General features: G+C 48.4%; 2 protein-coding genes across 5 annotated transcripts in view; one reads left to right on the plus strand and one right to left on the minus strand.

The window, feature by feature from the left end:
• The window catches only part of LOC134735631 (neuroblastoma breakpoint family member 3-like), a 35308-nt gene extending 25778 nt beyond the window's left edge, over nucleotides 1-9530 (minus strand). For 3 of the 4 annotated variants that reach the window (XM_063631719.1, XM_063631716.1, XM_063631717.1), the window contains exons 1-4: nucleotides 9383-9530; nucleotides 4588-4859; nucleotides 401-1136; nucleotides 62-131 (exon numbers count right to left, since the gene is read on the minus strand). In XM_063631719.1, coding sequence (XP_063487789.1) covers nucleotides 62-86 — 25 coding nt within the window. In that variant the 5' untranslated portion in view covers nucleotides 87-131; nucleotides 401-1136; nucleotides 4588-4859; nucleotides 9383-9530. The remainder of the gene's footprint in view (nucleotides 1-61; nucleotides 132-400; nucleotides 1137-4587; nucleotides 4860-9382) is intronic. The other variant, XM_063631715.1, reaches the window with a different exon arrangement.
• LOC134735664 (uncharacterized) overlaps nucleotides 1-12308 on the plus strand; it is a gene marked incomplete at its 5' end in the record, with an annotated part of 51086 nt that extends 38778 nt beyond the window's left edge. Inside the window, one exon of the mRNA XM_063632106.1 lies at nucleotides 10753-12308. Within this exon, the coding sequence (XP_063488176.1) occupies nucleotides 10753-11032 (280 nt within the window). The remainder of the gene's footprint in view (nucleotides 1-10752) is intronic.
• Between the last annotated feature and the right edge of the window lie 1658 nt (nucleotides 12309-13966).

A 13966-nucleotide genomic window follows, 5' to 3' on the forward strand; every position in this document is an offset into this window, starting at 1 on the left:
CTGTCCCCGTCAGCGCCACTAGTTGTCTCTCAGTATAACCTGGACTTGCCCCTGCACTTACCCTCGTCCTGCTGAACCATCTCCATGCACTGTCCAATTCCATCAGTGATTCGGGCTCCTCCCAAGGCTCCCTGAAAAGGGCACAGAGATCAGGACGTTAGGCACATTCCAGACACAAAAGCAACCCATACTGTAGAGTGGGCAGCTGTGTTTCCACTTCCCTAATATTCCAGTGATGTCCTAAAACTGAAAGGAACACTTTCCCTTTTTAGGGGTCTGTTCTTCATGTCTCAGTGCCTCTGATCTAGTGAACACAACTGTCCTGAAAGTGAAAGAACTTGCTAAATTTCTAGTGTCTTCTTAGGTGACTAAAATAGATTTATAAGACTTCCTTACTTACCTATGACTGCTGAAGTCTGAATTCTTAGCAGTACAATTCTTTTTCTTGTAAGGTGAGCAGCTTAGGAAAGACTGGCCATCTTGCTGTGCAAAAAGAGGTAAACTTAATTTCTACTCAAAGCATGCTTGAATCTGAAATTAGGGCTTCCACTCTTCCGAAGTTGGAGTGTCACTGTGTCAGGCATGTGTCCCGAAGGGCTCGTGTCTCTGCTATACTCAAAGTTTAAATGGAGCCCAGCAAGCCAGATCTCCTTTACTTCTAGGTTCCCTCAACAGTTTCTCCTCTGCTTTAGAGACTGCATTGAAAATATTCTTGTTCTGCTGTTGCATTTTGGCTTTGGAATGATGTGGTGCAGCTCAATGGGTCCTACCCCCAAGGTGACCAAAGTAAGAAACAGTTGGGAAAGTCAGTGCAAATGCAAGTTCATTGTCCTCCTTGCAGGGATTCTGATTCAGAGGGCTCAGGTGGGGCCTGGAATGTGTTTGTTAACATGACTCAGATGTGCAGTCAATCTGGGGACCCACTGATAGCACTGACCTTACAGTTTATGGGATGATTCTGTTTTGCTGAAGAAACTGAGGCACAGAGAGTCTGTAACTTGCCCACGTTCCCCTTGCTGTAAGTCCTGGAGCCAGATCTCAGGTGGACCAGCCTCTTCCCATCTCCTTCCCACATTTTCCAATTCAGCTGGGTCAGTTCTTTCCAAGTATGTGTTTCTCTCTCCTATACCTCATTTCTGAAAAAAGGAAAACTTCTGGAATTTAACTTCTTTCATCTAACACATTTCCTCAAAACATGCAGCCAGCAACATATTTTGGCCACTTACTATTAAAGTGAGATGCTTTTTTTTTTTTTTTTTTTTGAGTCAGGGTCTTATTCTGTCACCCAGGCTGGAGTGCATTGGTGATTACAGATCACTGCAACCTTGAACTTCTGGCCTCAAGCGATCTTCCTGCCTCAGCTTTCCAAGTAGTTGGAACTCTAGGCACACATCACCATTTCGGGCTAATTTTTTATTTTTCATAGAGACAAGGTCTTGCTATGTTGCTCAGGCTGATTTTGAACTTCTAGCCTCAAGCGATCCTCCCACCTAGGCCTCCAAAAATGCTGGGATTACAGGAGTTAGCCACTGAACCTGGCCCTGAAATGCTTATTTATTTATTTATTCATTTTTAATGAAAATACAGGACATGGAGATGTAGAAAGACACCTTGCTTTATTACTGTTGGTATTATTATTATTTCTACAGTATAATTTATATATCACAAAATTCACCATTTTTAAGCATACATTTCAGTATCTTTTAACATATTCCAAAACTTTTGCAACCATCACCACTACCTAATTCCAGAATATTTTCATAATCCCAGAAAGCATGCCTGTACCTATGGGCAGTCACTCTCCAATTCCCCCCTTCTTGCGCTCTCTGACAACCACTAATCTACTTTCTCTATCTATTGATGTACTTGTTCTGGGCACTTCCTCTATATGGAATAACAAAGCGTGGTATTTTCTATCTGCTTCTTAGAATATTGTTCTCAAGTTTCATCCTTTTTAGCCTGCATCAGTACTTCAACTTTTTATGGCCAAATAATATTCCACTATATGGTTATACCACATTTTGTTTATTCATCAACTGATGGTGGCTTAAGATGTTTCCACTTTTTTTTTTTTTTTTTTTTTTTTTTTTGAGACGGAGTCTCGCTCTGTCACCCAGGCTGGAGTGCAGTGGCGCGATCTTGGCTCACTGCAAGCTCCGCCTCCCAGGTTCACGCCATTCTCCTGCCTCAGCCTCTCCAAGTAGCTGGGACTACAGGCGCCCGCCACCATGCCCGGCTAATTTTTTGTATTTTTAGTAGAGACGGGGTTTCACCGTGGTCTCGATCTCCTGACCTCATGATCCGCCCGCCTCGGCCTCCCAAAGTGCTGGGATTACAAGCGTGAGCCACCGCGCCCGGCCGATGTTTCCACTTTTTAACTATTATGAATAATGCTGTGGAGGAGAGGAGGATGTATGAAATGGTGAAGCACAGGGAATTTTCAGCAGTGAAACTATTTCGCATGATGCTGTATTGGGGATTTAGGACATTATGTAATTGCCAAAACCCATAATCTGTGAAACTCAAAGAATGAACTCTAATGTAAACTATGGACTTTAGTTGATAATGACGTATCAACAGTGGTTCATCAATTGTAACGAATGGACCACACTAATACAACATACTAATAGGAGAAATTGTGTGCTGGAGGACAGGGGAGCCTAGGAGAACTCTCTGTACTATCCACTCAAGTTTTCCATAAACCTAGAACTGTTATAAAAAAAAAAAAGTCTATTAATTTGTTTTAATTAGGATGCAGCAGCCCCATATCAAGGTTTTGGTGGCATCCTGTTATTGTGTGGTTAGTACTTGGCATTGAAGTGCACCAACCTGGGGTCAGAGCAGTTGGAGATTTCAAGGCCTGTGCCATTTACCTCTAACCCTGGCGTGCCCCCGGAATACAGATAGCAGATCGGTTAAGGAGAAGCAGCCTCAGCAATCTAGACAGTGCAGGTTTCTGGTAAGGACAGGTAAAAACCATCTGGGTGGGCAGAACTTGGTGAAGACTAGAAACCACTGAGACTCAGCAGCTGCCCCAGTGGCACCAATAAATCAAAGGAGGGGGCTAGGAAGAGCTAAGGGCTACTGGATGAGCTCTCTGCCTGCAAGACAGAAGCAGATGCAGAGATTTTGGTAAATAATGTAGGTTTCAGTACAGTGTGATCTCTTCAAAAAAGTAGAGAGAACAAAAAGGAAAGAAAAAGCATGAGAGAGAAAGAAAAAGAAAAGAAGAAAGGAAGAAAGGAAAGAAGGGAGGGAGGGAAGGAGAAAGAAAGGGAGGGAGAGGGGGTGGGTGGGAGGGAGGCAGGGAATGAATAAAGAGAGACAGAGAGTTGGAGGGAAGTAGGGAAGGAAGGAAGGAAGGAAATGAACAAATTTACATGAAGATGAGAACAGTGGGGAAACTTACACCACCAATATTTTCCATGAACAGGAACATGCTAGCCAGTTATTAGAGAAAGATGCGCTACTGTAAAACCATATACTGTTTCCATGGGGTACAACCCCTTCCTCTGAAATTCACACATTCTGTCTCTGGCCCACTGTTGCCAGAGACACTGAGTCTTGTCTTTGGATAAGTTCTGGTGCTCACAAGAATGAGATGAGACAGTGCAGCCCAGAACACCAGGACACGAACTTCCCTGTTGCTCCTTGTCCTCTCCAGAAGCTACCTGGCTGCAGCTGGGGGCCTCAGCCCCTAGGTCTGATGTCATCCATTTGCCTTTCTCACTGGACTTCTCTCCTTGCACTGGCTCCCACTCCCCCAAGACCTGTGGGTGACCACATGAGAAGAACACAAACAGGCCATGCCCCTTTCTTTCTCCCCCTCTCAATGCCTGTAGTGGTGGGTTCCGTGGGGTAGTGACCTGAGATTTACTGACTGTGGGGCCTCTAGCCCAGAGCGGGGCCTGGTACCTAATAGTCACCCCATGAATGCTCAGTGAAAGAAGGCGTCCACCACAAGGTCCTGGGAAACCAAGAATTCCACTGTGGCCCATAAATTCTAAGTCCTACAGGATTCTGGAATGGGAGATGGGAAAGGCCTTCAAAAGTGGCCACTTTTAACCCATTATACTGGCAACTGAGCCATGTTTCCCCATCCTGGACATATCCAGAGGGCACTGCCTAAAACCAGACACATCTCCCCACCCAGGACAGTGTAGGGGCCTTAGCCTGGGGGAGGCAGGTGGACAGGGAGGGGGTGAGCCACGAAAGCTGAAGAGCAGAAAGCAGGTGAAAGTGGTCAGTAGGGTGGAAACAGAGAGAAATGGGGACAGAGAATGGGGGGTGAGAGGGGAAGAGCGAGGAGAGGGACACAGATCTAGCTAGTAAGGAAAAGTCCTGGAGAGAACACTGTCCTCTCCTGAACTAAAATCACTTCCACCTGACCACGGCACTGCAGGTCATGGGCAGCACACGCTGTGGATATCTGTTCATTCATTTAGCAAATATTTATTTAATATCTGTTTCATGCCAGGCAAGGCCCTGCAATGTTTAGGGACCTTGGCATCCTCCCTTAACATCTGAGTCATAATAGAAAGAGGACTATCTGACCCCACCGAGCTGGCAATGCCTCGGGATTTTTACCTGTTGGATCTGGCAGCTCTTGATGTCGGCCCACACCATGTGAGGCTGCTCTTGGGGCACCGAATGGGGAAGTTTCTACATCAGGGCCTTGGAGAGTCCACTGGAAGCCCTGGACAGTGGGAGTCAGTGGCATCCCCAGTGTGGAGGCCAAGAACATAAAGCACTGAAGCTTCAGACACCTTCAGGAGGACGGCAAGGGACAACTGGCTGGTGAGAGCCTGGGTCACCAGGAACCTTCGCCTGGGTCTAAACAGGATTTGCCTTCAGATTGCCTGTGAGATAAAAGAGAGAAATCAAGGTTAACATTGAGATTTGGGGCTTCGGCAACTTGAAGGATGGAGATGCCATTTACGGAGACTGGGAAGACCCAGGGAAGAGCAGGTTGAAAGGTGGTGGGGAACTAGAGGTGGTTGGGTTTCTGTCATATGTAATCAACAGTCCTGACCAGCCTGGGCAACACAGTAAGACCCCGTCTCGGAAAATAAAAAATGAAAAATAAGCTGAGCATGGTGCACATACTTATAGTCTCAGCTACTTGGGAGGCTGAGGCAGGAGGATTCCTTGAGCCTTCAGTTAGAGGTTAGTGAGCTATGATGGCACCACTGTACTCCAGCCTGGGGGGAAAAAATAAAGAGTCCTGACTAAATACTAGAGTAGCCAGGGAAGTTTTCACAAAGTAAGTAATATTTGAGGCAGATCTTAGTGAACAAGAATTCCATTATTTCTGTTAGGGAATTAAGAGAATATGGGTGTCATTAGTTAATGCTTATTGAACTATCTTTGGAATCCCATCTACTGGTCTAGCTGGTCTATCTGTACACGTATATTCTATATGTTGTCTCACTGAGCTTTCACTAGGTTATGCTACAGTTAACAAAAGCCCCAAAATCTCAGCAGCTACACATACAAAGGATTATTTTTCATTGACATTTCCTTTCATGGCAGGTTGACTGTGACTCTGCTCTATACAAGCTATTTTATTTGTTAGATGGTGAAAACTGTGATACTCGGAGATTGTTGAATATGGTATTAGTATGTTCATTCATTCATTCATTTAAGAAATATTTATTCAATATCTGTTTCATGCCAGGCAAGGTCAAGTACTGAGAATATAGTGGTGAATAAAAGAGACAAAATCTCTAATTGCCAGGAGCTTATATTGAAAATCGGATTAAACACATACAAAATAATCATAATAACAACAATGCATACTATATTCATAAATAATAGCTGTAAGAGATTTTAGTGAATCTTTTAAATTAGAAAAATATAAAAATTATTAAAGCTAAAATAGCCAGGTGTGATGGCTCATGCCTGTGATCCCAACACTTTGGGATGCCAAGGTGGGAGGATCATTTCAGCCCAGGAGTTTGAAACCAGTCCAGGCACTATAGGAAAACCCTGTCTACAAAAAGTAGAAAATTAGCCAGGCATAGTGGTGCATGCCTGTAGACCCAGCTACTAAAGAGGCTGAGGTTGGGGGGACTGCTTGAGCCTAAGAGGTCAAGGCTGCGGAGAGCCATGATCATACCACTGCACTCCAGCCTGGGCAATAGAGCGAGACACTGTCTCAAGAAAAAAAAAAATTATTCGATATAGTCCTAAAACTATTATGTAGAATACTATTGTTTACATCACATCACGTGAGCCCTTTAAATGGCTTAACACTTATTTAGGTATGATCCATGAAGTTTTCCTGGTAATTAACTATACCTAAGAACAATTAAGTATAAAAGAGTTACTGCCTTGACAGGAAGATTGTAAAAATTTTAAAAAGACAAATAAACAAAAGAGTCAAAACTGTAGCTCTGTGAGGCTCAAATAACATCTAATTCAAGTCACAGTGAACATCTAGCAATCATTCTGAACACCATATAATTCACTTAATACATTTTGCCTGAATGCCCAACACATCTGAATTACCAACACCCGTATGTAGCCAAGAAACTGGCAATCATTTATAAATTATCACCTATGACTCCATCTGCTCTGCGTACTTATTTTTTAAATTTTATTCATTTATTTATTATTTTTATTTTTTGTAGGGACGGGATCTCACTATGTTACCCAGGTTGGTCCAGAAACAGAAACAGAACCACACTAATTTCATAAATCAGATGACCATGCAGTCATTCGATTTATGAAAAACAGTGCCACACGGTGCAGAAGGAAAAGGATGGTCTTTCCAGTAAATGGTGCTGGGTCAAGCAGACACATCGATGTAGTAAAAAGTGAATCATAGCCAGGTGGGGTGGTTCACACCTGTAATTCCAGCACTCCGGGAGGCTGAAGTGGGCAGATTACTTGAGCCCAAGAGTTCGAGACCAACCTGGGAAATATGTTGAATCCTCATCTCTACAAAAAATACGAAAATTAGCCAGGCATGGTGGCGCATGCCTATAGTCGCAGCTACTCAAGAGGCTGAGGTGGGAGAATCACTTGAGCCAGGAGATGGAGGTTGAGTGAGCTGAGATCCTGCCACCGCACTCTAGCCTGGGCAACAGAGTGAGGCCCTGTCTGAAAAAAAAAATGCGAAAACTAAAATAAAATTGTTATAAGGTTAACACAGAAAAATGTGTTCATACTCTTAGGTTAGGCATTGATTTCTTAAACAGGACACAAAAAGCAGTAACCATAAAGGAAAAGATTGATAAAGTATAATTTAATTAAAATTAAGAATCTCAGGCCGGGTGCAGTGGCTCATGCCTGTAATCCCAACCCTTCGGGAGGCCAAGGCAGGTGTATCACTTGAGCCTAGGAATTCCAGACCAGCCTATGCAATGTGGCAAAACCCCATCTCTACTAAAAATATAGAAAACAGCTGAGTGTGGTGGCACTCCCCTGTAGGTCCCAGCTACTTGGGGGCTGAGGCAGGGGGATCACCTGAGCCTTGTGAGGTCAAGGTTGTGGTGAGCTGTGATTGGGCCACTGCACTCCAGCCTGGGCAATGGAGTGAGATCCTGTCTCAAAAAGAAAAAAAAAAGAATCTCCATTCATGAAAAAACACCATAAAAGAGTGAAAACACAAGCTACAGATTGAAAAAATAGAAAGGAGGCATATCCAGAATAAAGTATTACAAATGAACAGGAAAACAAGCATATCAATGAAAACTGGATAAAAAGGTTTAACAGGCACTTCACAAAAGAGGACATATAAATGGCAATAAAAGATACTCAATCTCAATGAAACCATGCTGATATGTTACTGCACCCCTACTAGAATGGCAAAATAATTTTTAACCGACAGGCATCAGCGAGGATGTGGGGTAACCAGCATATCCCTGCTAAATGGTACAACTACTTCGGGAAAATGTTCAACAATATGTAATACTAAAGTTTTATCATTCATATACCTCTAAAACCAACAATGCCACTCCTACAAATATACCCCAGTCTAGTAATGTTCTATTTCTTGATCTGTGGTGGTTTACTTGGTAAAAATTCATTGCTTTTTTTTTTTTTTTGAGACAGGGTCTCACTCTGCCATCCAGGTCGGAGTGCACTGCCATGATCACGGCTCACTGCAATCTCAACTTCCCGGGCTCTGGTGATCCTCCCAACTCAGCCTACCGGGCAGCTGGGACTACAGGCACACACCACCACACACAGCTAACTTTTGTATTTTTAGTAGAGAAAGGGTTTTGCCACATTGCCCAGGCTGGTCTGGAAATCCTGGGCTCAAGTGATCTACCCACCTTGGCGTCCCAAAGTGCCAGGATTACAGGTGTGATCTACTGCGCCCGGGCCACCTGCACATTTAAAATTGTGAACTTCTTCTGTATACTTCAGTAACTTTTCCAAGATTTCTTTGACGCAAAGTTCTCAGAAATCTTAAAGCTGGCATTTCAGAATAGAAAAAAATAGCTTCTAGTTCACTAGTGAAATTTTACTAATAATGAAACAAAGCTACTAATGCGTATCAGCTCCGAACAGATTAAACACTACCAGCAGATCTTTTCTTTAACTTCGTGAATTACTGGGATTCATTCTTTTGGCAAAGAAAGGATGAACAACACTGTAACCCAAAGAAAAGGTACCACTACCAGGAAAGACTTCCTTTCGAAAGCAGCTCTAGCAGCAAAAGATGGGAGGAAAGCAAGGAAACCAGGCCAAACGTCTTGGTTAACTCTTCGGCGAAAGGACGCCAAATAAGATGATCTAAGAAGCCAGCCAGCCAGACAGACACAGGGAACTCACAGCAACTCCTCGGAGCGCAAACAGCAACCCCACAATCCAACCTACCCGAAATCCTGCGGTTCATTTGAGGCTTGCCCCGCTAGTCAGGAGGTGATTCAGTGCTGGCTACAAACGCTCCTCATGTGCATCCTGGACCTGGCACACCTGGCTTGCCCATCACCAGCCTGGAGACACCGCCAGGAGCAGAAGCCCGGAGGCCAATAAAGACCCCAACTTTGCAAGTCAGGGGCGCGAGCGCTCTGGCCTCTCAGGTCCGCAGAGGGAACCTATTTCCGGCCTCGAGGGTGGGGTGCGGGGTCAGCGTCCTCTACAGGATATAGGAGGACGTGCCCCCGAAGCTGCTCCGTCCCTCCACCCCCTGGGATGTCACAGAACACCTGCCAGCGAGTTTCTTCCCCAGCGCCCACGAGAGGTGGGCTGCCAGCCGCAGCGGCAGGAGAAGAATCCAGCTCAGGGAACTCAGGCCCCGGCGGTGCACCAGCCCCCACACCCCCCACCCGCGCTCGCGCAACAAAACTTGCACGGCCGCGCCTCGACCCAGCTGTGCGCCCGCGGGTCCGGGATTCACCGCCCGCCCAGCCTGGCGCAGCGCCCTCACCTCAGAAACGCTGGGTGGACTTCGCGGTAACTTCCCATCCAGACGGCAGCCGGCAGCCGCGCCGGCGCGCCTCGGCCCAGCTCCTGGCGCCGCGGGTCGCCGGTCCCGCGTTCCCGAAAGCACCGCGCTCGCTCAGAAGCTCAGGCAGCCTCGCGACCCTCACTTACCCCTCCCAGTACCGCCGCTGTCTCAACCGCCACCCAGCCCCTCGACTGCGCCTGCGGCCCTCTGGCTCCTCAGGGTCCTGATTGGCGCGTCAGGAGAACCCAAGGCGCAGGCGCGGCGGGGCCTTAAAGGGACCCGGCCGCCTCTATCGCACAATGGGTTCGAGCAGGTTAGGGGCCCTGCGGGCCGAGAAAAGCACTAACCGAGGGGATGCACTGAGTGCAGCTGGGACTGGGAATCCCGCTCTCCCCTCCGCCTCTCCTTAAAAGCACCAGCCCTCGGCCCTCCAAATCGCTGATTTCCCAGGCCACTTGAACCGCCCCTGCCATGTCAAAGAGGCAGGAGACACCCCCCTTCGGGGGCCGGAGTGTGGCCGCGTGCCCAGATTTTATTTTTCTCTAAAAAGGCAGTACATTTACATGGTTCAAAATTCAAATAGGGCCAGGCTTGAGCCCTGGAGTTCGAGACCAGCATGGACAAAAAAGAGAGAGCCCGGTCTCTATTTAAAGAAAAAAAAAAAAAAAAAAATTCAAATAGTACAGAAAATTGTAAAGTTAAAATAGGCATCTCTTCCATTCCCGTCTCCCAGTTTCACCCTGTAGGCAATCTGTGGGATGCTGTTGCCTATGAATCCTTCCAGGGATATTTTATGTACGTTTTCGCTTTTTTTTTTTTTTTTTTTTGAGATAGAGTCTTGCTCTTGTTGCCCAGGATGGAGTGCAATGGCATGATCTTGGCTTACTGCAACCTCCACCTCCCAAGTTCAAGCTATTGTCCTGCCTCAGCCTCCCAAATAGCTGGGATTACAGGTGCCCGCCATCATGCCTGGCTAATTTTTGTATTTTTAGTAGAGACGGGGTTTCACCATGTTGGCATGGCTGGTCTAGAACTCCTGACCTCGAGTCTTGCTCTGTCACCCTTGCTGGAGTGCAGTGGCACAATCTCAGCTCACTGCAACCTCCGCCTCCCAGGTTCAAGCGATTCTCCTGCCTCAGCTCCCGACTGGCTAGGACTACAGGCGTGTGCCACCGCACCAGGCCTCCCTTCCCATTTGGCACGTGCCAGCCACGTGCCAAGTCCCAGGCCCCAAACTGGTTAGGGGTCAGGAAGACCGTTCCAAAGAGCTCACACAGAAGCTCAATCCTATCTCTCCACCAAGGTGGGCGACACCATGGGGCTGCAATGCCTGCTTTTGTGCTTTTCAGGCACCTCCCCCAGTGCTGCCATGGATCTGGCCAGTACCCCATCCCACCCTGCCACATCTCAGGGGCAGCTGCAGCTCACCAGAGCCTCAAGCTTCTCGGTGAGGTCCTGGTTGACCTGATCCTTCTCCAGATTCTGCTTCTGAAGATGCCCCACTGCCAGGCCCAGGTCTGTCACTCTGGAGTTGGGGGAACAACAGAGGTGAGTGGGGGACCACCCCTGCCTCTCAAATCCACTAGCTGTGTCCACCATGCTTCTCCAAACCCGAGGCAGGGACCCTAACATCCACCTCCCTGGCTGTGTGACCTTAGGCAAGTCCCAGCTCCTCTCCAGACCTCACACTTCTCATCTGTGAAATGGAAATGAGGTTCCCACCAGCTTTATCTCATGGGAAAGCACTCGAGGACTTGTCCAGGTGGCAGGAACAAGGGGCAAAAGTTCTTTTTTTTGAGACAGAATCTCGCTCTGTCATCCAGGCCGGAGTACAGCGATGTGATCTTGGCTCACTGCAACCTCCGAATCCTGGGTTCAAGTGATTCTCCTGCCTCAGTCTCCCTTGTAGCTGGGATTACAGGAACGCACCACCACACCCGGCTAATTTTTGTATTTTTAGTAGAGACAGGGTTTCGCCTGTCGGACAGGCTAGTCTTGAGCTCCTGACCTCAGGTGATCCCCCCACCTTGGCCTCCCAAAGTGCTGGGATTACAGGTGTGAGCCACCGCACCTGGCCACAAGTTCTGTCATCGGAGGCTAAGCTGTTTATGATTTACACAGGGCAAGTGCCTTCGGAACCTCAGTGGGGTGCCTGGGAAAACTGGCTGAGCTCACAGAGGACGGCCCTGCCCCTAGTGAACAGATGCTCCCTTCTCCCCAACTCTCCAGTTTTACCTTCTGCACGGATGCCTGCCTCGTGCGGCACCCACCAGGTACCACCTGGCACTGAGGTCAGCCTCGTCCAGGTCGCTTTGCATCTGCTGCTGGGCCAGGTCCTTCTCGCAGAGCACCTTGTCCCGCAGCTGCTCCTCCAGCTGGGCCTGCGGCAGGGCCTGCTTCTCCAGGGCTGCCTCGGCCCAGCTCTCTGCCAGCGGTAGGCCCGTGCTCAGTCCCAGGCCCGCCTCCTGGACAGCTCATGATGTCCTGGCCAGCTCCCCTCCCAGCTGCAGCAGGTCCCTTGGGGAGAGAGCACAGGCTGGGAATGGGATGGGGCTCACTCCCAACTACAAATTAAAACTACACGGGGGCCGGGCATGGTAGTTCACACCTATAATCCCAGCACTTTGGGAGGCCGAGGCAGGCAGATCATCTGAGGTCAGGAGTTCGAGACCAGCCTGGCCAACATGGTGAAACCCCATCTCTACTAAAAATATAAAAAGTTATCCAGGCGTTGTGGCTCATTCCTGTAGTCCCAGCTACTTGGGAGGATGAGGCAGGAGAATTGCTTGAACCTAGGAGGTGGAGGTTGCAGTAAGCTGAGATCATGCCACTGCACTCCAGCCTGGGCAACACAGCGAGACTGCATCTCAAAAAAATAAATAAATAAAAATAAAAATAAAAACTACACGGTGCTGGGTGTGGTGGCATGCACCTGCAGTCCCAGCTGTGCGGGAAGCTGATTCAGGATTGCTTGAGCCCAGGAGTTTGAGGCCAGCATGGGAAACATAGTGAGACTCTACCTCAAAAACTAAAGAGGAAGGAAAAAAAAAAAACCCTACACTGGGATACCGTTTGTCCACTATCAGATTGGGGAGGAAAAAAAAAGGGTCACATAAACACATAGGGAGGGGCTCTGGGGTAACAGGCCCTCCCCTACACAGCTGGTGGGAGGGTGAATACAACCACAATGGAGGGCACTGAGGGAGAGCTCCGAAAACTACGCATGCATAGGACCTTCCCCACCAGCTCCTCCTCCAAGAACGTATCCAAAGATATACCCCAGCACAGAGGAGATGGCTTGTGGACAAGGAGGTTCACTGCAGCATTGCTCATGTAAGAAATCCTGGTGACAACCTAAATGTCTATCAAAATGGGACTGCTACTAAGTACACAACGGTACATCCATTCAGTGGAACACTCTGTGGCCAAGAAAAACCAGTGGAGAAGTTCTTCCTGGCCTGACACAGAGCCACCTCCCAGTTATAACTAGTAGGTGAGGAAAGCATCTTCAACAACTGTGAAGATGAAATTTTACCAGGCGTATATACAAAAAAGTGTGTGTGTGTGTGTGTGTGTGTGTGTAATCTGCTTTATTTGCTTATATAAAATAACCCTGGAAGGTCACTTAAGAAACTGATAGGCTGGAAACGGTGGCTCACGCCTGTAATCCCAGCACTTTGGGAGGCCGAGGGGGGAGGATCACCTGAGGTCAGAAGTTCAAGACCAGCCTGGCCAACATGGTGAAACCCCATCTCTACTAAAAATACAAAAAATTAGCTAGGTGCAGCGCCTGTAGTCCCAGCTACTCAGGAGGCTGAGGCAGGAGAATGGCTTGAACGCAGCTCCCGCTCGCTGCACCGCACACTCTCCTCCTGCAGTGCCAGCTCTGCCTGGACCCTGCTCAGCCGCCCATCCACACTGCACCAGGCTGCAGCCACCACCCACCCCATCAGGCATGGCCAAGCACAGCCCCGAGACCCAAACCAGGTCACAAAATGTCCAGCCTGCACTCCACCTAGTGCAGGGCCAGACTGTCTGCACCCTTCATAGTGTGTGGGTCTGCACACAGGTGAGGCTGTCCAAGGAGGGTCCTCTTGGAGACAGCCCGAGTCAAGTCACGGAGGCCACGGCAAGGTCAGAGGCCAATCCCCCAGCTCCTGCCTCAACTGCCCAAAACACAGGAGATAGAACAGGGACCCCGAGGATCAGACTCACCTTCCTCACTCTCAGCCACCGCCTTCTGCAGCTGCCTGGCCCTCGAGGTTGCGCTGTCCCTCTCAGCCTCCATCTCGGCCAGCTGGCAATATAGGGCACTGGTCTGGGTCCAAAGTTCATCCTGCAGCCCCAACATGGGGAAACAAAGGAAGATCCCTACTCTGACACCCTGCAACCTCTCCAGGGCCCTCCAGGTTCCCTATCCAGCCACGCACACCCAGGCTTACCTGTTCTCTCTGGGCACTCTGCAGCTCCTGCAGGAATTCCCGGAGGGCCCCACGTGCTGCCTCTGGGTCCAGGTCTGGAGGAGCCAGGGAGGTGGCAGGTCCTGGAGATGGTGGCTGAGAC

The sequence above is a fragment of the Symphalangus syndactylus genome, chromosome 22, assembly GCF_028878055.3.
Source record: "Symphalangus syndactylus isolate Jambi chromosome 22, NHGRI_mSymSyn1-v2.1_pri, whole genome shotgun sequence".
NCBI lineage: Eukaryota > Metazoa > Chordata > Mammalia > Primates > Hylobatidae > Symphalangus > Symphalangus syndactylus.